Source organism: Symsagittifera roscoffensis, chromosome 8 (genome assembly GCF_963678635.1).
Source record: "Symsagittifera roscoffensis chromosome 8, txSymRosc1.1, whole genome shotgun sequence".
NCBI classification, from domain to species: Eukaryota; Metazoa; Xenacoelomorpha; order Acoela; family Convolutidae; genus Symsagittifera; species Symsagittifera roscoffensis.
The window spans coordinates 30,537,053-30,562,087 of NC_087069.1; the positions used below are offsets into that span (position 1 = coordinate 30,537,053).

At 47.4% G+C, this 25,035-nt stretch overlaps 4 protein-coding genes across 4 annotated transcripts in view; 2 read left to right on the forward strand and 2 right to left on the reverse strand.

Annotated features, from left to right (window-relative positions):
- Positions 1-25,035, reverse strand: part of LOC134853265 (tumor protein p63-regulated gene 1-like protein) — a 429,513-nt gene that overhangs the window by 273,554 nt on the left and 130,924 nt on the right. The window lies entirely within an intron of this gene.
- The window catches only part of LOC134853548 (tumor protein p63-regulated gene 1-like protein), a 454,277-nt gene that overhangs the window by 252,865 nt on the left and 176,377 nt on the right, over positions 1-25,035 (forward strand). The gene's annotated exons all lie outside the window — the stretch shown is intronic.
- Positions 1-25,035, reverse strand: part of LOC134853267 (dynein regulatory complex protein 9-like) — a 244,120-nt gene that overhangs the window by 189,484 nt on the left and 29,601 nt on the right. The gene's annotated exons all lie outside the window — the stretch shown is intronic.
- LOC134853543 (uncharacterized) lies at positions 76-24,286 on the forward strand. The gene is made up of 3 exons (XM_063869542.1): positions 76-591; positions 23,323-24,066; positions 24,161-24,286. Exons 1-3 carry the CDS (start codon positions 76-78, stop codon positions 24,284-24,286), a joined length of 1,386 nt encoding a protein of 461 aa, XP_063725612.1.

Genomic DNA, 25,035 nt, shown 5'->3' on the forward strand with positions numbered 1-25,035 from the left:
CTTGAGGAAACCCCTGCAGTACATGGTCCACTAGAAAGGGTCACAAAAGCAGAAGTATCTCTGGCACTGAAACACATGAAGAGCGGCAAGGCTTCGGGTCCCTCAGAAGTCATCTCAGAAATGTTCAAGATTGCTGACCAGGGTTCTGCTACGTTGTGCTCGGTATTCAACAACATCATGAGAAACGACATAACTCCTGATAAGTGGGCCGAGAGCATCACAATACCCTTAAACAAGGGCAAGGGTGATGCTTTGGAGTGTGGCAAATACAGAGGACTCAGGCTATTGGAGCATGGCATGAAGATTTGGGAGCGTATTCTAATGCGCAGGCTGGGTGACCGCATCAAGATCAGCCTACAACAGTTGGGCTTCGCTGACGGAAATTCCACAACCGACGCTATCTTCATTGCTCGCCAATTGCAGGAGAAGTATTTGCAGAACAAGAAAGAGCTCTACCACATCTTTGTAGACCTAGAGAAGGCCTTTGATAAGGTTCCACGTCAGGCTGTATCATGGGCACTCAGAAGGCAAATGGTACCAGAATACCTGGTCAAAGCAGTAATGGGCCTGTACACTAACTCTTCGTCTCGAGTTAGATTTGCTGGGGGTGGGGTTCTGTCTGAGAAATTTCCAATCAGGGTCGGTGTCCATCAAGGCTCAGCATTTAAGTCCTCTGCTGTTCAAGATTGTGATGGAAGAAGCCACCAAAGAGGTACGGATAGGTGACCCTTGGGAGCTGTTATATGCTGATGACCTGGTGTTGTCAGCGGACTCTAAGGAAGGTGTTACAAAAATGTTCAAAGACAAATAGTGCAGTGGAGCTCCGTGGGATGAAGGTGAATATTGGCAAAACCAAACTGTTGACATCAGGGAAGATAAGTAGGGAGGCAACATCATCTGGTCAATATCCCTGTGCAGTGTGTAACCATGCGGTAGGAGTTAACTCAATTTTCTGCACCAGGTCAACGAAATCTATTTGATGTGAGATCCGAGTGCTTTGAGATTTCAACTAAAATAAATCGCAAAACAGTTGACATATTCAATCACCACGAGCGAGAGAAAATTAGAAATTACGAGGAAAGAATCCTGAATTCAGCTCATGCCACTTTCATCTATTCTTCAAGCGGTGACTGCAGTAGCCTGACCTCAACATTAATTTCTCAATTGGTAGTCCTGAAATCTGATAAGCGCAGCACTCACAACACCAAAACGATCTCCTACTCCAAAACAAACAAACTTTTGCATTATGAGAGGCACACTATTATGTATAAGAGGGTCGCGGAGTCGGACTAATTTTAGCGAAGAAATATCCAGCAATAAGTCTCTAGCAAATCACGAATGACCCGTCATGTGCAACTTCCTCCTAGAAGAAGAAAAATATTTGTGCCAGTCGGTCATATTCGGAAGTTTGACCTTGAGAGAAGCAAAAAACACTTGATTTTGGAGTGAAATTTAATTTTTCAAAATTTCGAATGGGACCTGTCATGCACGATTTTCTCGCGATAACTGAAAATCAGAAAAGAGAAGTCAGAACGATCGAGTGACAATCGCGGGAAAGTTGCTAGAAAAATCAGTGGGAAATTGCTATTCGCAATTTCAGTAGCAATAATAATCGAGAGTAGAGCTGTCCCATCTGAAACAGAGACGAGCGCATTCCCACGAACTGGACTGTTGTGACTGGAGTACTATTATTAACTGGACCAGAGTGAACCTTAGGTGGAAAGGTGGACAGCCAGAGTGTCCCAATGGTTCACGAGAACTCACAGTCTAGAGTAAAAAACTTGCTTTGTTATTGAAACTGACTAACATTAAACTCATCTTAGTTACTTTATTGATTCTTGAGTTGCTTACCGACTTATTTACTTCCTGGTTCTTGAGAGTGCTACAATGTGAGTACTAATTTAAATTTCTAGAGTGTGTTTTATGATCGTTATGTTGAGGTAAGGCGAGTTTTAGGTTGATCCATCTGAAATGGATCAAAGTTCCACTGTCTAATAAAAAGTAACTTAACGGATTGTTCCAACCCGGTTTTTAACGGCGTTCATGTATTTTGGGTATCTAGAGACCTAAGTATGGGGACGTTTCTAATTCTAGAGTGGGGGGATATTTTAGTAGTAGCCTTTAAGCTGTAATGGGTCGTAGTCTCATGTCACAAGCGAACCGAATTGGCTCCGACTGATTTGAGGTACAAAAACACAAGAGATAGTGTCCCTGACTCTTGAGCCAATGGTTATAGGGCCTATTTTTCTTAAGCCTCATGTGTGACTGCAGTAGACGAATGTTACATAGTGTTTTTATGGCGCTCCTGGGTGTTTACGACATCAAGACTACGGAGTCGAACCCACTTGAGACAGCTTCGGGCTGAATGCCCATTCTAGAGTACCGGCGGTACGGTTCGACAGGAACGTGCAAACCTTCCGGTTGCACCGTGATAGCTTTTTAAGAAAACTCAAGAAAACTTCCTGGTACGCTCTTCGAACGAGGCTTAGCTAACCGAGTAAAGGGGGGCAACTAGGGGGACAAAAACACGAGCAAAAAGACAAAAAGCGAAACAAAAACCATAAAACGAAAAAAGACAGTGACTTTGACACCAGATTAGTTGGATCAAACCTTTATATTAATTAAATAGTATACCCATACTGTTTTACAAGTTCGATCGTTTCGATCAACCTAGTAATTTAATCCAGTAACCTTAATAAAGTGCCCGAGTGTGGGGCGTTGTCAAGGGTTTTCAGATTGCTTGGAACTTAGCGGGACAACAAGGGGACTTGACTGGAAGAGGTGACCAGCCGAGTGGGAAGGTTGTTCAGGAGCACTTGATCTGAACCAATAGGAGACTCGACTGGAACAGGTGACCGGCCGAGTGGGAAACTGGTTCAGGAAAACTTGAGCTGTAGGAGACTGAACCAATAGGAGACTGAGCTGGAACAGGTGATCAGTCGAGTGGGAAAGCAGCCAAGAAGGATTTGACAGTTCTCGAGTTCTAAAGTTGGGCAGAACGGGTATCGTTACAATTCACATTACATTATAGGAAATAAGTGTAAAATTGGATAAGCGATATCCCCCGGTTTTGAGAAACGTTTTTACTTGAGCAGGCCTGGAGACAGGTCTACGGTTTTCTCTTGAGAGGTTTAGCACCCGGCGCTTAAGGTAATTTTAGGTTTAAGAAGGGGGGCTAAAAAGGGGGGAGGTTAGAAGGGGGGCTGGTTAAGTTAGAGGTTGGCGGTAGTAAATTGTAAAAAAGGGGGGAAATTAGAGTAACTAATTAGTCGACATCGTTGATTTAGTTACATTAGTCATTTACACGCGTTGGTCATAGGAAGCGGATATCCAAAATTGGAATTAGGTTAAGGTAGGTACCCTGGTCGGATCGGTAGGGGGGAACGGACATAGACAGTTTTTGTGATACCCCACAAGATCGCTAGCAGGGGGGAAGGAAACGCGTGGCAATTAGGTACCAGACATTTTTTTCGATAGAAGGTAGACATTTGTCACCTTTGAATTTTAGGTGGGCTCATCTTTCTGTTTTTATTACTTTTTCTTGCTTAGATTTTTGTTGCATTTTGGTGAGGATTTGTGTTAAAATTTTGTACGAACAGGTGATCACAAGATACCTGTGCACAGGTTTTGGTCTCAAGTTACTTGGAACATTGAAATAGAGGTAGCCAAAAAGAGAAATAAGAAAAAGGGGGGTCAGCATTTGGCTTTTAAGAGAGGATTTTGGGAAAATTTTACTAGAGCTTGAGTGGTGGTACAAGGTACGGCGAATCAAGAAGTCCCCATAACGAAGAGGAAAGAAGTCCCACCACCCAGACACTTGTCAACAGTCTTGGGACAGTGCCGAAGAAGTCTTAGGACAGAGCAGTCTGGGGACAGTCTTGGGACAGTACAGTCTTGGGACAGTGGTCTTGGGACAGGGTCTTGGGACAGGGTCTTGGGACAAGGGTCTTGGGACAGGGTCTTGGGACAAGGTCTTGGGACAAGGTCTTGGGACAAGGGTGTTGGGACAGGGTCTTGAGACAGGGTATTGGGACAAGGTCTTGGGACAGGGTCTTGGGACAAGGTCTTGGGACAGGGTCTTGGGACAAGGTCTTGGGACAAGGGTCTTGGGACAGGGTCTTGGGACAGGGTCTTGGGACAGGGTCTTGGGACAAGGGTCTTGGGACAGGGTCTTGGGACAGGGGTCTTGGGACAGGGGTCTTGGGACAGTAGTCTTGGGACACTAGTCTTGGGACACTAGTCTTGGGACACTGGTCTTGGGACACTAGTCTTGGGACACTAGTCTTGGGACAGTAGTCTTGGGACAGTAGTCTTGGGACAGTAGTCTTGGGACACTGGTCTTGGGACAGTAGTCTTGGGACACTAGTCTTGGGACACTAGTCTTGGGACAGTAGTCTTGGTACACTAGCCTTGGGACAGTAGTCTTGGACGAGAGTCTTGGGACACGGCCGGAAAGTACTGGGACGGTACCGAACAGTCTTGGGACAGGAGAAAGAAGCCTGGGACGGTACAAAGAAGAGTAGGGACGGCAATTGGAAGTCTTGGGACAGTATAAAAATTGAAGTAAAATTACAAGAAGTGTTTTAAGACAGAATTAAGATAGAACAAGACTAATTGGAACCAGGTACGGTTGAGACCACAAATAAGGAAAGTTTCTCGAAAAGTTAATAAAGAGAACTGAAACAAGGTTTTCACCACGTTGTATATTTTTTTTAAGAAATATTTTTTTTTCTCGAAAGATTTTATTCTTAGAATAGGATTGTGTATATAGTAAAATTGTAAATAAGAGCAATTGTAAATAGAAATAATGAGGCGGAGCAGGGTACCGGTAGCTGAAAAAAGACCTACCGAAGCAAAGTATAATTCGTCGCTACGCAAAACAACATCAATGGGCCCAAAGACAACAAAGAAGAACTTTTCAGTTAACATGGTCAGCACAAGGAGTACAGCGGAGAACAGGGCAAAAGAGGGCACGGAAGGGGAACGAGTGGAACCCACCATCGAGATTGATCTAGAGACACCCGATCAAAGCGTAGATGAACTGGAGAAGAAGACGACGGAGTCAACTCCAATGCCCAATGCAGAAGAACCAAACCAGAAACCCATAGAGTTCTCACCAATAGACGATGTGGAAGATGCAATAGGCAACACCGAAGAAACGGTGAAAGAAGAATCCCAAGTAAAAAAGACATCTTTTACAGAAAGGTTGGCGATGATGGTCGGAATAAAAACGAAAGAGAACGTGACTGAAGAACCAAAAGCTGAAAGAGCACGAACATTTGGGACAGTGAGCACGAAGACGACAGAAGCCAATCCGAGAGAGGAACAAACTAAAGCAGAAGCAACGGCCGAAGAAAGATCAACGGCTGACCATGAAGAGGCTACTCTTGAGCTAGGTGACTTGATGGCAAAACTGAATCAGATCGACAAAAAGCTGAAGCACAGCGAAGAGGACAGAGAAGTGATAAGAAAAGAATTAAGACACAACAAACACGAGTATCTGGATAGTTATTTTAACCTGGCTAAGGCAACAGACGAGAGCCTCAAGGAGATGACAGATAAGGTAGAAGCCACCAATAAAGAACAAGAAGGGAACATCAAAAAAGATTTGCAACAGTTGAAAAACCGATATGATGATGTCAACAGCCAAATAGGTAGCCTGGAAAAGAGGCTGGACACAATGAGCAAGAATCAGGCCGAAAGTTCAGGTGCAATACAGACGAAATTGGATGCAATCTTGAGAAATTCTACCTCACAAGAAAGACCGGCAGCGGATCGCACGCAAGGCACCAGAGTTGACTTTGTGGAACCACAAAGGGGCAAACGGCAATCGACACCGTTGCCCTTAACCCGGAATACGGTGAGCATAGCACCAACGGCTGATAAAACAATCATGAAAAGTGGGAATTCAAACACAACGAGTGGTCCGGGGGACTCAACAGCTAGCAGCAACGCAGGTCCGGATGCCATGACATGGGCAAGCACTTGGGAGATGATGAACAGGACTCTAGAGGCCTTCGCCACGAGGAACACTAACTCGAGCGATAGGAGAGACGGAAAATCAAGGAAAACTTTCAAGAAGCCAAAAGAATTCAAAGACGACTCAGATGGATGCATTGACACGTGGGTGGAAGTGATGAGATTAAATCTAGAACAAGATAACTTAAATGATGAAAGGCAAGCATGCACAGCCATACTCAGTAACCTGGAAGGCACGGCATTGAAATGCGTGGTTGCAAAGAAAGAAGAAGAACGCGATACCGCGGACAAGATCTTCGAGATATTGCTGAATCGATTCGGGTCAGGCATGAAGGGTCACCAAGCGATGATGCGATTTGAAAAGAGAAGGCAGAGGGACGACGAGTCAATAGATCGGTTCCTAGATGATCTCGAGAGCTTGAGAAGAAGGAGTGACCCAGAGGAGTCGACAAATAGAAGAAACTTTAGCATTGCCTCGAAGTTCATTGATGGGGTAAAAAGTGACGACTTAAGGACAATGTTAGCAACATACTACACATTGTCGAAAGACAGCGCACCAACCCCAGAAGAAATGAGACAGAAATCAAGGGAATACATGCTGATGAAACCCAAGAAATACTCGTATTCAGAAAACAGGAACACGCAAGGGGGAAGTCAACCGCAGAGGTCGTCATGGTACAAACCTAGAGATGACATGGACAAGCGCAGATCATGCGCGAACTGCGGGTCGGCGGATCACCACGTGGCTGACTGCACAACATACAAACAAGGCATGAAGAGTCTAGGATATGCACCAGATGAGGAGGACATGAGCCAGATGGAGGAACACGAGTACTATAGTGGCTTAATCATCAAGATAGGCGCAAGATGCTTCTTCTGTAACCAGGAGGGGCACTTCCGAATGGATTGTCCCTTGTTCTGGGAAGCGGTCAAGGACCAGAGTCACCCTAAACATAAGTTGGCATTAGCGGCGGTGCAGAATCAGCGGAACAGGCAAAACGAATTTGAATCGAGGAACTTAGGAGCACCAAGCACGGAATTGCCGACGAAGACAGTGAAAGCTGTATCACATGTTAATGATGCCATAGAATCCGCGGCAGGGATCTCTCTAGAGATAAATTATGAGAAAGCGGCGACGGAAGCAATTGCCAAAGTGAAACAGGATCTGGCTGCGAAAGAAATAGAGCAACGACTAAAGCTGGAGATAGAAAGACAGAATTTTAACGAAGCATTAACCGGATCGAAACAAATACCAGAGGCTGTACCAGGCTCAACAAAGACCGGGAATTGCAATACTGTGAAAATGGTGACAGGTAAACCTTTTGGCATATCGAAAATCGGGGCAAGGGTAATGTCGATAATCACAGTGGGCGGCCACGAGGTAACCAGAAACTTGAGCGAGCCGAGCGACCAGACGATAATGCACATTGACGTGTATGCAGACTATTTGAGTGGTATAAGCCCACAAACGACTTCTAGAGCACTGAGAGCACTACTCATGAGAGGGGGCAGCAAGTCGGTACGTGTTGATAGCAGATATACTGAAGCTTACGGTCCACACGAGGTGATGCTAAATATAGATGGGATTAACATCTATACCAAGACGATGATAACATGTGACGAAGACCTAATTGGACAAATCTACGTAGGGAAAGAAGAATTGAAAGTGAGATCGATTGGACACTGCGCCATGCTTGAGGAAGATGCAATGCACATCGGGACGGAGGCAGATGTGACAGGGCACGTGCTGGATATAAGTGGCAAAAAGACTCAGTTGCGTGGGTTGCTTGACACGGGAGCAGTCTTGAGCGTTATACCAATCGAAACTTGGGAGAAGATGGGCTTTGACAAAGGTGACTTGATAGACTCGAGAATACGGCTGTCAGCTGCAAACAAAGGGGCCCTACGGGTGCTGGGCAGGACGCCGATAATAGCCCTCAATTTGGGGGAACGTAACCTGTGGATGAGCTTTATCGTGGTAGAAAACCTAGATGAATCTGACCAATTCATTTTGGGCAGAGACTTCATCAGGAATTTCGACGTAACGATTGATCTGAATAACGCAATGTTCAGGATACGGAACCCGGATAGGAGGTACGCAATCAAACCGGTAAATTTAATAATGGCAAATGAAAACAAAGCACCGGTATTCTTGAGTAGGAGGGTGAGGCTAAAAGCTAATGAAGCGGCAGTCGTAAGTTTGAGGATGAAAAATTACAATGAACTAAGTGACAACAAGCAAGTGTGCATAGTTCCGAATCCTAATAGTCAAAGTGCTGCTGTTTTAGGAAGATCATTTTCGATAACGAAGAGCGGCCTCTGCGTCAGTGTCTTGTTGAATACCCTTGATATACCGATCACGATACAGAGAGGGAGGAAACTGGGATATGCTTTACCGGTTAAAACTCGATATGAAACAATTGAGAACTCAAAACAAAATGAAGTTGTTGATTGTCCCAATCACAGGGACAAAATTTGTATCTTGAGACGATTGCAGAAAATAAAAGATTCTTCAGGTCTTATTAAATCACTTAAGTCAGAAACGGATGATGGTCTTTCGAGCTGTTCGAACTTTCCAGAGCGACCCACACTAGATGAAATGCAAAATGAAAAACCGGTCCTGCCGGAGATTGAACATTTGAGGGGCAAACTGAAAGATGAACAGCTCGAAGCCATCAAGGACGTACTAGAGCGGAACGAGGAAAATTTTTCGAGGCATAAGGCGGATATCGGGTGTTGTAATTTCGTTGAGCATGAAATAGAACTTGAGGAAAACGCGGTACCACACAGGGAGGGGGCGAGGCGCATGACCCCACACAAATCGGACGCGTGTAGAAAAGAGATCGAGACGTTACTAGAGTATGACATGATAGAACCATCCAAGTCACCGTGGGCGTGTGGAGTAGTGATGGCCAAAAAGAAAGGCGACCAGTTGAGGTTTTGTTGTGACTTTCGATACCTGAACTCCGTCACGGTGAAGGATGCCTATCCCATACCTAGGATTGATGAGAGCCTCTCGAAGTTAGGTGATGCAAAATTTTTTACGACTCTTGATTTAGGCTCGGCCTTTTGGCAAGTACCACTAAGGAAGCAGGACAGGGACAAGACAGGGTTTGCCTGCGAGTTGGGTCTGTTTCAATGGAAACGGATGCCGTTTGGACTTTGCAATGCCACAGCCACGTTTCAGCGGTTGATGGCACACGCGCTGATAGGCGTAACGAAGAAGTATGGCAACCTGGTAATGTGCTACGTGGATGACGTGGTAATAGCGACGCCAACACTGGAAGACCACATTGAGAGACTAGACGAAGTGTTTGCATGCATGAAGAGGTCGGGGCTAAAGTGTAAACCATCAAAGTGCGAGATACTCAAGGACTCAATAAAATACTTGGGCAGGATGGTAGACAAGCACGGCATCAGACCTGATACGGACGCCGTGGAAGCAGTCCTGACCTGGAAATCACCGAAGACAGAGCACCAGTTGATGAGCTTCCTGGGTTTCGCTAACTATTATAGAGAGTTCATCAAAGGCTATGCAGACAAGGTATACCCGATGCAACAATTAATGAGACACAAGGGCAAGAAGTTCACGTGGAACAACGCAGCAGAAGAGTCATTCCAGAGGATAAAGAAAGAGCTATGTGAGGCACCAGTACTGGGTATGCCGACTGAGAAAGGGATGTACGTGCTGGACACGGATGCGTCGGTGGTCGCGATTTCTGGGATTCTCCACCAAGAACAAGAATGGAATGGGAAGACAGTCTTGAGACCAATAGCGTACGGGAGCAAAGTCCTGAGTGACACGGAAATGAAGTACGGAGCACCGAAAGCTGAGATGTTCGCGGTGGTTACCTTTGTCGAGAAATACAGGGCATACCTGGGCAGTGAGCCATTCAAGTTGCGAGTCGACAACAGAGCACTGAGCTGGCTGAAAACGTACTCAATGGACCAAAGTTACATTGGGAGGTGGATAGTTCGCCTGGACGGATACAACATGATAATTGAGCATAGAACGCGAGATAAACATCAGAATGCCGACAGCTTGAGTAAGAAGACGGAGTTCTATGAGAGACAAGAGCAAAGAGAAGCAGACAGACCTGAAATCAAAGATGGCTTCTCATTCATGGACAAGGAAACGTACGACAGTCTTCCACTCACGAGATGGCTGGACAAGTCAGGCAAACCGATAGAAGATCATCCTGAATTGCCTAAAGAGCCTCCAGAGAAGACCATCTTGAGGAAGAGCAAGAGGATTCCGATTGAGATTATACTCAAGTCGAAGATCGTGAGGGAGACGCTCAAGGCAAAAGGCTATGATCTTAACCAGGTGGAAGCAGGAACTGCACAGATAGATGATGACTTAATGAGGTTGCTCGAGAAACTATCAGATGATAAGCCAGTGATCCAGGAGAAGGGTACAGAGAAACCGGAATTCACTATACTTCGGAGAAAAGAGACAGTGAACGATACTGACTCATCAAGAGGAAGCGTCACTGACAGCAAAGATGTCGTGCGGTCACTAGTTGACAAAATCCCCGAAGACATTCTGGAGCAGACCAGGGTTAGGAAAAAGAAAGTGACGTTCAAGGAAGATACTGAACACCTGGGACTAGGTCAAGAGTCCGGGGAGTGTTCCAGGTTCACGGAAGAAGGAACCGGAGAAGGAAAATTGTCCGGGGAGCGTGAAGGATGGGATGAAGACTCGGATGAGAGCAGCGAAAACCAGGACAGTCTGTGCATGATAATGGCGGAAGAGAAGACAAGGCACCACGACAGGGAGTTACAGACGGATCCATCTTCAGGAACATACAACATGGACATACAGGAGATGCGAGGTGGTGAGGAACTTGAGAAAATTGCGGTCGCAAGGAAACCATTCAGGGAACTATCATGCAACTCAAACATCAGAACGAATCTGGTGCCAGAAGATGATATGAAAATCGTGAAAAGGATGATATGCGTGAAACTGAGTGATGACATCCACAACCCTGGTGAGATGAATGGACAGATCATGTCGCTAAAGGAGCATGTCAAGGCAAGATATAGGCTGTCAGACCTAATAAGAGCCCAGAAGAATGACAAAATGACAAGTAACCTCTCCAAATGGATCCAGTCGGGGGTCAAGGAGAAGGGGGAACTTGAGGAAGACAGCTACAAGATCTTGAGCCAGTTCTACAAAGAAAAGAAAGACTTACTTTATCACACAGCTGATGGAGTGGTAGCGTGCAAGAGGAGAGATGAGGAAAAGATATTACACAAACACAACCTCATCATACTACCACAATTGTACCAGACAGAGGTGCTTTTCAGATCACACGACCAGATGGGTCACCAGGGGATAGACAAAGTACAACAAAGGATACTTCACAGATTTGATTGGCCAGGAATGAGAAAAGCTTGCGAGAGATGGGTGAATGCCTGCCTGGCATGTCTCCAGGTAAAAGACCCAAGGAAGATGAAGTTTCCCCTCAGGTCCGTTGAGAGCTCGGAGTTCAATGAAGTGGTGCAGATAGACCATCAAAAAATCTGCATGACAGAGTCGGGATACAACCAGATACTGGTTATAATAGATCACTTCACAAAGTTGGCGGAAGCGGTTCCGTGCCAGACAGCCTCGGCCGAAGAGACATGTGATCATCTGATAACGCATTGGATATCGCGGTATGGTTGTCCAATGACTTTCCAGTCGGACAACGGCAAAGCTTTTGTGGGGGACTTGACAAAAGAATTGATGAAGAGATCGCACATTGCTCAAGCACACTCGACGACCTATCATCCGCAGACCAATGGGTTGGTAGAGAGACAAAACAGGACACTGGTCAACATGTTAAGGGTGTACTGCTCAAGATACATGACGGACTGGAACAAATACCTGCCACAGGTAGTAGGAGCCTACAACAGTACACAGCACTCAACTACGGGCATCAGTCCTTTCATGATGTTGACGGGCAGGGAGAGAGCAATGCCTCTGACATTCTTTTACCCGGAATACGAGGGGAAAAGGACGTCGCCTCAGGCATACGTGAAAGAAGCGATCAAAAGACAACAGGAGTTGAACGAGCTATGCAGGAGGAACACGGCGCAAGCGCAAATGAGGCAACGCAGGAAATACGACGAAAAAATATTAAGAGCAAAGCCATATGAAGTGGGCCAATACGTGTGGGTCTTCCAATATGTAATACCGCCCAAGGGAACAAAGAAACTACTCAAGAAGTGGAGGGGACCATTCATGATAACGGAGGTTCATCAACAAGGACGGTTCTATCGCTTGAGTACTGGGCGAGCGGCACATTATGAAAATCTGAAGCCTCACGTCCCGTCCCCAGAGGATTGGTGCATACCGAAGGACATGGAGGGTCTTGAGTACCTGGTGGTAGAGCCAGCGTGTGAAGTGAATGAGAAAGGTACTCGAGAGAAAAATGATGGTAATGAGAACTTGAGTTTGGACGACAATGAAAAGATAGGAGTGGGGTCTGATGCAGGATCATTTGTAGAAGAAGACTGGAACGACCCGGAGCAAGACGAGGTGCCGAAGTGGATGGAGCCGGATCGACCAACACCACCGGAAACCAGGACTGGCAATCGTAAACGCACCGGCATGAGGTACAACAGGTACGGGGATGACTTCTTGATCAATAAGATACAGCCAGATAATTTGGGCGAGGAATTACTGAAGGCAGGCGAACTGGAAGCCGGAGAGGAATGGCAGGTCATTGACGATGGTGGTCATTATCCGCAGGATGATTACTCGACGCCAGAAGTAGAAACGGATCTCGAACAGAGTGAGATAGAGAGGAGGGAGAACACGAACTTGAGGATTCTAGAGTGGATGCGTGATGTCAAAGACGAGAGCCGCGAAGGACAAAGCATTCACCAAGTCGATGTATCAGCAGCAAATTACATGAAGACAGAAGACCCTCTTTTCGGATGGACGGCAACAGACAGGCCACTGGACATTCCTCAGGACAATTCAGACCCGACAACATCGACGGGGACGTCGATAAATATTTTTGTCCGGGGAGTGGGGGTAGGACTTACCCACACCGAAAATTTGATGATAAAGAAGCTCAAGGAAGTGAGAGAAACGAGCGAATTGGAACTGGAGGAAGAAGAGCCAGAGCCTACTATAGGTCGGAATTTCAAAACGAAATTCGAAATACCCAATGAAAACTCGGAGAACATCATGATAACAGATAGCGACTTCATCCTGTCAAACAGGACCAGCGCGATCTGCATCACGGCGGACATGAGTTTCAAATCAAGATTGGAAGCTGACTTCAAAAGAGAGTACCAGAATGTAGAGTTTCTGTTCAGACAGAGACCAGGACTGGGAGAGATGGCAGCGCTTCCACCGTCAGTGGCACAAGTCCCGGGCAAATATCTGTGCTTCCTAGTAACGAGGGTCAATGACAGGAACACAATCGATCCCGAACACGTGATATTGGCACTAACAAGATTACGAGACTTCATGATTGAAAGAGGGATAACAGAGGTCTCAATGCCGGTGTATGACCCAAACAGGGGCAAACTGAGCCCGAGGGAATTGTACGCTATCCTACATGTGGTCTTTGCAGAAACTGAGATAATGGTGTATCTTCATAAGAAGTACTACTTGAGCATCGCCTGAGTCGGGTACATGGGGGTATCGAGTCGGGTGTGAGGGAGGAGTCTTGAGCTAGGTACTGGGGTGCGGCGCAGGTAAAGGGATCTTAAGATATGATTGGCATGACAATTGAATTTTAAAAAAGAGTTAACGGTGCTAAAACATAAAATGAATCTGCATGCTTTTAAGGAAATTCCAATTGAATTGTTTTAAGTGATATGAGAATGATAAGATTTTAACCATACTGGTGAAAAGGGGGGCCTCTAGGTTAGGAATATGACATGTGAGGTTTTAATATGCTTTCTGTTTTCAGATCAAGTTTGAAAAACAAAGTTGAAAATCCAACTATACTCGAAGCGAGAAACAGAAAGGGAAATCTTGATTGAACTCGCGATAATCCGCACCTACAGCAAGTATTTGCAAGGGAACGTTTCTAGAGAATTCTTGAGTTGGGTAATACTTAAGTCGGTTGGGTAATTCTTGAGTTGGGTAATACTTAAGTCGGTTGGGTAATTCTTGAGCTGGTTAACACATACCTATATACATCCCGAAGTCACGAAGAATGGCAGACCGATTCTGGAAATCCATGCCCGCGGCCCTGAAGAAGCCCACTCTTGATGAGCTGTACAGACGCCTGAGGGACTTGGACTACACCCAAATAGACGAGAGAATGGCGGTGATGCTGAATGCCAATCTCCAGTTGGAGGACCAGGGTGAGTGCAGGGAGTCTGCAACGGAGGCTGTCTTGATGATCGGCTACACCACCGAGGGAATATCGAACCAAGAACAGACCAGATGGTTGTCTTGGAATGTGGATGGAGGAGTAAGGGGTTTTGACTTGGCAAGGAATCCTGGCCTGAATAACAATACCGAATATGGCGCAGGGGAATTCCCACTACCGACTAGGCCAACAGTAAGATCCACAAGCCAGAACTCGAGTAGGGTGCCATCGATGTCACGAACGCAACAGACGACCGAGGCATATCCGGATCTAGGTGTTCTAAAGAAAGAGCTCGAGAAGACGCAGAAGGAAAGGAATAAGGCGAACCTCGATCGGGATCAGGCAAAGCTGGATCGGGAGAAGGTTCAGCTGGAAAGGGACCAGGCGGTCAACGAGCGAGACCAGGCTCTGAGGTTGCTTGAGATACAAAAAGCTGAACATCAACAGGAGTTAAGGGTGCGGGAGAACGCCGCAAATCGTGATCAACTGAGGTCGGAATTGGACAGAATAGAACAACGACAACGCGAGCTTGATGCACAGAAGGGAGCCAGGCCGAAGGAGCGAGTGGTCACCAGCTCGAGGCCAGAGTCACGTATGGAGGTGGATGAAGCCCCCAGAGCAAGAGCACGGTTCAACCTTGACCGCGAGGCCCGAGAACACATGAGTGAAGGGTTGGAAGTCTGGATACCGAATGACGCAACGTCTTCCTTGCGTAGCCTAGAGACGCAACCCATACGCCCACTGATGGATGTGGAGCTGCCGGGATATACCCCAACCTCGACCTCGAGTGACAGTCAGGTGAGCGGCGGCTCATCGCGTCTGAAAGAACTGGACGAGAGATTGCGACAAAAGAGTCGTGAGAGTTCGGCAAGACCGGAGCTTCCCCCGACGTGGAGGGAACAGCCGGTTAGGAGTGTCGTGATCTCGAGTTATAAGAAGAATACAGAGGGGAGGTACCACAGGCACAATCGGCTGGACTGGAGTGCGGAGCAGAAAGCTAGGAGAGACTGCTTTCATGATGCGGCCTGGGTGCAGTACTTGGCGCCACCCCGGGTACCAGAAGGTGCGGTTCACCTTATCGTAGGGGACAGCCTGGTGCGGGTGTTGACCCGGATCCGATCGCACTGGCAGACGGGAATCTTGAGTTTCGCTGGAGCTGCCACGCCACAGATGTTGGCAACGCTTGACATGCTGGGGATGACCAAAGTATACACGGTGACCCTGATGGTCGGGACCAACGATGTATCAAGGGGTGAAGCGAGGAAAATAACAAGGCTGCACGATAAGGTGAGCTGCCTTCTTGAGGAACTGAGGATTCAGATGGACCCCATCCTGTTGACGATATGTACTGTCCCCTACAACATGATGTTTGATCAGCACGCCTTGGAGATGAACGAGAAGGTGCGGAACCTAAACAAGGTGATAAGAGACATCCACCGGAAGAGTGTGCTCCCTGTCAGACTGTTGGACGTGGCAGAGCGCATGGAGAAAGAGGGATTCCCTGAAGAAACCTCCAATGATGGAATCCATTTTGATAGACCAAGGGGAGCAGAGTGACTAAACGACGTCTTCCAAGAACACATAAACGCGCTAGAGGCGGATCTGCTAGAGACAGCCCAATTCACATTAGGACCACCTCCGAACCCACCATTCCTTGCCTCAAGGGCCTTGTCTGGTCGCTTGGGACCGAGAGTTGACACTAGAGACAGTTCAAGGAGCAGCCAGACCAGATTGCAGAGTGCCACGCCAATGGAGTCTGAGGAGGTGACGTCATCAACACCTCCAAGCTCGGCGATATCCTCAGTGGTAGTGGCGGAGAGCAAACGGGAAAAGAAGTCTATGGAGACCGCTCGCTTGAGATATCCTGAGAAGGTGAAAGAACTGGATCTAGAGAGTTTGGAATGCAGGCGAGAATTGGCGGAAACCCTGGGGATCGAACGAGTGTCACACGAGGATTTGAATAGGCATCATTGCGTGGACTGGTTGAAAGCTCATGAGGCGAACTTCTCGAGAGCGAAGTTGATGGAGACCACAGACCTGACTGGAATTCCCACAAAAGCGATCATGGGACCCATTAACTACAGACCTATCAAGCTGCTGGGGAGTCCTGGACTTATAGCAGAACCTCCCAAGCACCGAACTAGCATCGCCAGGATCAGGTTGGCAACCCCGGCACAGTTAAAGGTGGTAGACAAGCTGCTCAATCCGGGAGGAACGGGATTGCCAGATGCCGCTTACGAAGGCTCGAAATTGGCGGAAGACCCCAGGTACGGGAAGCCCTGTGGGAGTACCCAGCTGGCCAAAACCCTGGCAGTTTATGATAGAGCAGATCCAGCTGCTGCGAGAGTAGTCATTGTGGCGGGATCAGACTTCGAAGGAACGTCTCCCAAGTTGTTCTGGCCGGAGACTTTGATATACTCTTTGCCAGGAGCTGAATTAAATCAGATGTTAACTCTGGTGGTGGCAATAAAGTCGGAGATGCCCTGTGAACCTGAGCTGCTATTGTTTGCAGGAATGAATGATCACCTGCACGCGATGGGACTTCTTGAGCAACTAAAGGGCGATGAAATTCCGACATCGAGGAAGATATGGGAAGCCATTCAAGCGTTGTTTGCGGCGATGAATGAAGTGCAAGAGAATGTTGTCTCGAGATTCGGGTCCAAGACGAAGGTGGTGTTTACCACATCCCCTGGATACGCGAATATGCCACCCGCCCTACAGTTCGTGTACGCGGTCTTGATCCTGATAGCAGAAGGGAATGAATGGCGGATTCTAATGGCGGCTCCCAATCGGGAGTTGGAGCCATCGAACCTGAGGCTTCGCAAGTCAGAATTGGCGGCGGCATGGGCGGACATATCTCATGCACTGAGGGGCTTTTATGGACTAGCCGACATCCTGATCGTATTAGACGAGGTGCTCTTGCTAGAGATATCGAACTTTGCCAGGCAACTCAAGTTCAGCCCAGTCATCGGGGACGATCACCCGGCGATAAGCAAATTAACGGCCAGCTTGTGGTTTCGGAGTATGGACGTGAAGATCACAAACTCCACCAGCAAGTCTAGAGGTCCCAGTAACGAGAGAAGAATTGTGGCCGAGACGGAAAAGCAATTAGAATCGATGAAATATCGTTTGACCCAAGAGAATGGCTGGTGGCCATTTTTGACACCAAGGCTGGAGAACGCCACGAACAAGACAAGGGAGGAAGCACCACCCCTCGTGAAACAAGTCTGGAGTTTTCTGGAGAAACAACTGGAGCTGGCCGAAACAAGAGACATGACGGTGGCTAGATTTGTCTCGGCCGCCAATGAAGTGACGATTGGAGGGTTCTGGAGAGAGCACGCCAAAGGCGAATTGAAGACTAGGAGGGATTACGAGATTCTCAAGTTCTTGAGTCCTTGCTGGGAGAAGGAATTCTTGGCAGGAATATTCGGTACCACGGCGACTATCTTTGGAGCCTTCGTGCAGGAGATACTGGGCATGCCCATCAGCCTGCTCTTGGCCCTGTATTTGGTCTACCCCAGATACTTGTTCAACATGGGCCCAGCATACATGTTTAGTCGAGGAGTGGAGACACTTCGAGTTGATGGGTACCTGGCACTAGTACTCTTGACCCATGGGGAATTGGTGTCGTTTCATCGATTAATGGAATATGGAGAGCCTCTGTCCATGGGGAGAGTCCACACGAGCATTGAAACCAGCTCCTACAAGTGTGCCGCAGGGTTGAAGACGTTGCTAGTACAATACCTCATGATGCAAAATCGGCACATGACGGGTGAAGATGAGAATCCAACTTCGAGAGAAGAATGGAAGAAGACGAACAGAGGGATGCCTCTGTTGACGGACCTATGCCTGGCAATGAGGTCGGACCCAATGGGGATAATCCGGGGCCTAGAGGAGGTGGTGACCTGCATTTATGGTCCAGCAGTGACGTACGCGTTCCCAGACCCCCTGGTGACCACGTATCGTCACTCTGTAACGCACTTGAGTCTTATCAGTATACTGGATGGGACGGCGTTAAATTGGTGTCAGCAGGAGGTGCTCAGAGGGCGAATGAGCAACACGGTACTCTTTGGAAAGGTGAAAGATGCCGAGCTAATGGTGTACAACTTCAGGGGGCAAATGCAATGTAGAATGGGAGGCAAGCGAGAGGGTCCCATCGAAATGTATCCCAAATTCTGGAACTTGAACCCATTGACGGCAGACGGACGAGAAATCTTGAGAATTCCTGCCTGGAAGGAGTGCTTCGCATTGGTGAAGAGGGAGCTGGAGACCATAATGGAGAAGGAAATCCTCCCAGCCACCATGCCTGAGTTCCCAATAGTCAGGAGGATGACCTTAGGAATGAATAGTCCCTTGGTAGTTCCCTCCATAATGGCGAGGATGACGACGGAGGAAATGCAGAAGGATTTCACTGATGGCTGGGACCCCCTGTTCATCGGCTACACGGCGGCGGTCTACTTCCATACCAGCGAGACGAAGGTAAATTCGTGGACGACGCAAGCGAAAAAGAGTAGAGGTTCGCAGCCCCCAGGATATGAGGTGCGGAAGGTCTTGAGAACTCTAGAGAAGGAGGGACTTGAGAACATGTTACCCATATGGGATGATGGCAGGATGATCGTGATGGAGGGGCACGTCGCATTGGTGGACGACATGAAATTTGCCACGAGAAAATATAAGGCACCCTATGGCTTGGAACAGGTGGAAATAAGACAGGAGGGAACAGAACTAGATGCAGCAGGTCAACTGCATGTAGCACTGACGGAATACAAAAAGCTGGATCCTACGACACCATCACCACTGTCAGTGGACACGCCTGGAGACAAGAGGAGTGGACCCGTCGAGGACCGATTTAAGAAAATTCTCGAGAGAAGGAGACATGAGTCAGAAGAAGAGAGTATGGATGAAACTCTCAGTGAAGCCGGTGAAGACATGGAAGTGGGGAATACGCCTGAACCAGGGCCATCAGGGGAGGAGCTCACCACTCAAGAGCTGTTGAAAGACTTGAGCGAGGAGAATTGGGCAGATACGGCCACCCCACCCCTGAATCCGTCCCCCCGGAAGAATCTGGAATTGCCATTGGCAAGTGAAACCTTCAATATGGGGATGATACTCTTGAGCTCGGAGGAAAGGGAAAGGAACACTTTCGAAGGGAACAGGGACATATTCCTGGGATTCCTGAAGGACGATGCTTGGCAGGAGTTCTTGGAAGAATTCAATCAAGAAGTGGGCAGCGAGACGACGCTGGACAAATTCAAGGAGGAACTGTGGGACACAGTCGTAAGATTTGGAGAACCGCTTCTGATAGGAACGGGCCTGGATGAGAAGGCGAGAAAAGAGCTACTGAGCAAGCTGGTAGAGCTGAGGAATTCACGATCGAAGACTAGAGAAGAAAAATGTGAAGACAGCTCTACTCGGAGACAAAAAACTGTAGATAAAATGGTTGATGATATAAAAAGGGATAAAGTTGGGACTAGTAATATGATTAAAAGTACTAATATCCTTAAGGCTCGAGCAGGGGGGAGGCAAGAGTTGGAAGGAGTGGATGGAGAGGTCGAATCAGTGATGGTAGCCACAACACCCTCAAGTAGAGATGTGAAGACTCACAAGACGAAGAGAGAAGTGGAAGGATTGGGTAGTCCTTCCGTGGATGCTGTTTCGGAAGGAAACTTGAGAGAGACGGCGCCCATGATTTTGGCTCGATGCAAGACGGCGGCATACAAGAGCAGCTCGGAGCTCAGAAGACCACTTGAAGTAGAGAGGGAAATAGAGGTTTCCACCAGTTCGACATCGGAGGAAGACTTCAAGCCTCAGAAGATAAACGTGAAGAGAGGTTCAACGAACGGACAGACATGGGAAGTAGATGCCGGCAAAGAATGGATCTCGAAGGCACACCAGGCCACGGGCAAGCGAGTGACAAGTGATCCATTGGAGAGGAACAAGACGAGGAACACCTCCCGGACGTGGTGGGTGGCCCTTGAAACATTGAAAGAAATGGAGGACTGCTGGAAGAAGTTGGACAGTGGAGTAGCTCGCAAGCGACGCAATTGGGCCACCCAGCAAAAAGCCGAGGTTAATAGAATAGAAATGGCAAATCATCTGAAGAGGTCCTGGCAGAGTTTGTTGAAGGATCATTTTGAAGAATCAATGAGGACACCCTCATCAGCACCACCATTAATGGCGAATCCCTTCGTTAGAACTGCAGGACAATTAATGTTCACCTGGAGTCTGGTGGGGATAGAGTTGGAAACGCTGACCTCGTATGACAGGCTGAAGTTGGGAAGCAAGAAGCTAGATGTGTATCAGGCACTGATGCAACACGTAGCCAGGGATAATTCAGGCTTGAGCCTGGCTAGAAGAAAGGATGCCACGTGTTTCTTGAGATGGATAATGTCGATGATGTCTGATAGCACCATCCTGGCATGCCAACAGAGAGCAAGCGTAAGCAAAACCATGGAAAAAAGAGTTTCAACGGTCATCTTGAACTTGTATCAGAGCACAGGAATAGAAAAGGAAGAGGGTTCCAGACTATCCCTAGAGAACCATAGGAAGCTAGACGAGGTACGGAGGTTTTATAATAAGAAGTTCGAAGAAGAACATGATGTTCACCGTAACCTGGCCTCGTCAGAGCAGTACTCGAGGCTCAGCGAGAAGGGGGAATACCAATATGTGTCTGGAGTGATGGGAATGGCCTACAACCCCTTCTTAGACTCGGAAGCTGGAGGCGCCCACAGGAACCATGAGGTAGCGGAGCTACTGAAGTTTTGGACAGAAAGAATAATGGAAATAGACGCGGTGGAAAAAGAGGGGCCGAGCCTGGGCCTGATTCTTGAGAAAACACCAGAGGTGGTGAGCATACCGCGTTCAAACAAGAGAGTTGAAGTGAACATGGGCGATGGAAATGGCTTGTTAACCACGAACTTGGGAGTGGTATGGAAGCTATTAAGACCCTCCTGGTGTCCACATCCCCACGCGAGTCTGATCGAGGAAACCACCGAGCGAGTGAGGTTAGCACCAACGGAAGATGACGATCTGGCAAAGTTGAGTGTGCTGCATAAGCTAATTTCACCTCAGATGCAAGAGCCAGGCGAAAAGACGAGTAATCCCGGGTCAGCAAAGAAATTGGAGCCGGGTAGCTGTCTGGATTCGACGTGTGGAAACGGAGAGCACACCTGCGATGGACGGTCATGCGTTAGAATACTGTCATTTCAAAAAGAAGACCTGGTCACTTGGTTCGAAGACATAACAGAAAGGGAGAAAAGTGAAGTGCAAATAGTAGCGGAGTGTTACGCGAGAACCACGGTGAATATAGCGACAGCTCTCGGATTCTTCTCGAGAATGTGTAGTCTGCAGTCACTGGAAAGACTAGAATCTGAACATCATTTAGTGACGGCGTTGAGCGTAGAATCATGGCCCGGGGTGTTGCAGGTGACTCAAAAACACACCCGGAGCTGGAAGGTTGGTCTCGAGGCGGAAATGGGATTTCCCATGAGCGAAGCTTATGGCTTGCCATTGAACGCGAAATCGCTGATAGGGTCAATGATGGCCAACTTGTGCGGAAGTCACTACCCACTGCACATGGTGATGGTGGAAGCATCCAGCCAGAGAGTACTGGTGGACAAGGCCTTCTCAGTGCCCAAGTGCGTGAGGTTGGCTCGGATATCGCATCACTCGCACAAGTTGTTGAGAAAAATCAGAGGGACAGTACCAAAAGAATTGAGAGATGACTTGAGTGAAATCTGGGGAGAAGAACTTTTGAAGTTGGAGAGAGAGAACACAAGCGATCACGAGAGACAAAACGTGATCGGAAAACCTGTGGGAAGTGCTCCAAACCTGGAAGATAACGACACGATGCATGAGAAAATGATGGAGCTTGAGCCTCTCTTGGAAGCCTCGGGGGAGCGTAACCTCAGGAGCATTGAAATCACCCATGGAGAATGCCCATGCTACTGTTTAGCGCAAACGGTGTGGTATCCAGATCACAAGAACCTTTGCCTGGTGTGGGATATGGAAGAAATCCGGTCGATCGGACTACCGGATCACCGACAGAAGGTGACGATCTTGGTAGTGAGTACGATGTTGGCTCTGAGATGGATAGAAGAGAATATAACGAAGTATCGGGAAGCGGGGACGCCAACGGCTGAGTCAATATACGCGATAGACTACAGTAGGAGACTCGAGTTGTTTGAGACTGCGTGCAAGGTATTCGCCATACCAACGGAAGTCAGACATGTCTGGAGCCGTTTGAGGTACTTCCCATGGTTTCGGGCGACGCTGACGTCCTGGTTGTACATGACAACGAAAGATCACATGAGAAAACATCGAAAAGAGTATCGACAGTTCCAGGCCGAGATTGGGCCGGAAGCTTTCAAGAGACCCCTGTTAACCCATCGTAATGCAATCACGACAGGATGGAAGAGAGTGGGTAAAATGTCTAGAGACAATACCAAGGCGAGGGAATCGATACTAGAGGAGGACCTGGCGAAGAACGTGAGCTTGAGCCTGCACAACTCCTTTTGTTTGAACCGGGAATCTAGGGTGAAGGCACTACCCAACCAGGCAAAGAGGTTGCAAGAGCAAAGAGAATGGATGCGATCCTACGAACAGCTGAAGGCTTGGGAGGAGATTGTGATTAGCTCCGATGATGAAGAGGAACTGTTGAGACAGTTTGCCGTATCTAGTAATTCAGGGTGCAGTACCTCCAAGGCGAAGAGTGCGAGATGAGCAGGTGGCTCGAATGGATCTTGAGTCTTGAGAGGGAAAGGGGGGCTTGAGCGTGGATCCGGGTGAAACTTGGATTCACGAAAAAGAAGTTTTAACAAAGCAAATATTGTTATTAATATACTATATTTATTATATAAATCAAAATGCTGCATGACAATTTCCTGATTGAATAGGACAAAAGAAATTTTAAATGATTGGCTTGGAAAGCAAGAATTTAAAGGTGCAGGTGTGTGCAGATTTTGATTGCTGTTTAGCGATAGTGTGAAAATTTTACATGGCTGTGAATTTTGGGGTGTAGATAAGCTCGGTAGATAAGCAAAGATCAAAAAGATGTGCTAGGCTCCAACTTCATCAAAGATGCCGGAGGACAATTAAAGTGGAACCTGCTGAAGTGCAGGAAAGATGGAGAGGTTATTTTGAAGATCTATTGAACAGGGAAAACCAAAATAAACTTGAGGAAACCCCTGCAGTACATGGTCCACTAGAAAGGGTCACAAAAGCAGAAGTATCTCTGGCACTGAAACACATGAAGAGCGGCAAGGCTTCGGGTCCCTCAGAAGTCATCTCAGAAATGTTCAAGATTGCTGACCAGGGTTCTGCTACGTTGTGCTCGGTATTCAACAACATCATGAGAAACGACATAACTCCTGATAAGTGGGCCGAGAGCATCACAATACCCTTAAACAAGGGCAAGGGTGATGCTTTGGAGTGTGGCAAATACAGAGGACTCAGGCTATTGGAGCATGGCATGAAGATTTGGGAGCGTATTCTAATGCGCAGGCTGGGTGACCGCATCAAGATCAGCCTACAACAGTTGGGTTTCGCTGACGGAAATTCCACAACCGACGCTATCTTCATTGCTCGCCAATTGCAGGAGAAGTATTTGCAGAACAAGAAAGAGCTCTACCACATCTTTGTAGACCTAGAGAAGGCCTTTGATAAGGTTCCACGTCAGGCTGTATCATGGGCACTCAGAAGGCAAATGGTACCAGAATACCTGGTCAAAGCAGTAATGGGCCTGTACACTAACTCTTCGTCTCGAGTTAGATTTGCTGGGGGTGGGGTTCTGTCTGAGAAATTTCCAATCAGGGTCGGTGTCCATCAAGGCTCAGCATTTAAGTCCTCTGCTGTTCAAGATTGTGATGGAAGAAGCCACCAAAGAGGTACGGATAGGTGACCCTTGGGAGCTGTTATATGCTGATGACCTGGTGTTGTCAGCGGACTCTAAGGAAGGTGTTACAAAAATGTTCAAAGACAAATAGTGCAGTGGAGCTCCGTGGGATGAAGGTGAATATTGGCAAAACCAAACTGTTGACATCAGGGAAGATAAGTAGGGAGGCAACATCATCTGGTCAATATCCCTGTGCAGTGTGTAACCATGCGGTAGGAGTTAACACAATTTTCTGCACCAGGTCAACGAAATCTATTTGATGTGAGATCCGAGTGCTTTGAGATTTCAACTAAAATAAATCGCAAAACAGTTGACATATTCAATCACCACGAGCGAGAGAAAATTAGAAATTACGAGGAAAGAATCCTGAATTCAGCTCATGCCACTTTCATCTATTCTTCAAGCGGTGACTGCAGTAGCCTGACCTCAACATTAATTTCTCAATTGGTAGTCCTGAAATCTGATAAGCGCAGCACTTCCAACACCAAAACGATCTCCTACTCCAAAACAAACAAACTTTTGCATTATGAGAGGCACACTATTATGTATAAGAGGGTCGCGGAGTCGGACTAATTTTAGCGAAGAAATATCCAGCAATAAGTCTCTAGCAAATCACGAATGACCCGTCATGTGCAACTTCCTTCTAGAAGAAGAAAAATATTTGTGCCAGTCGGTCATATTCGGAAGTTTGACCTTGAGAGAAGCAAAAAACACTTGATTTTGGAGTGAAATTTAATTTTTCAAAATTTCGAATGGGACCTGTCATGCACGATTTTTTCGCGATAACTGAAAATCAGAAAAGAGAAGTCAGAACGATCGAGTGACAATCGCGGGAAAGTT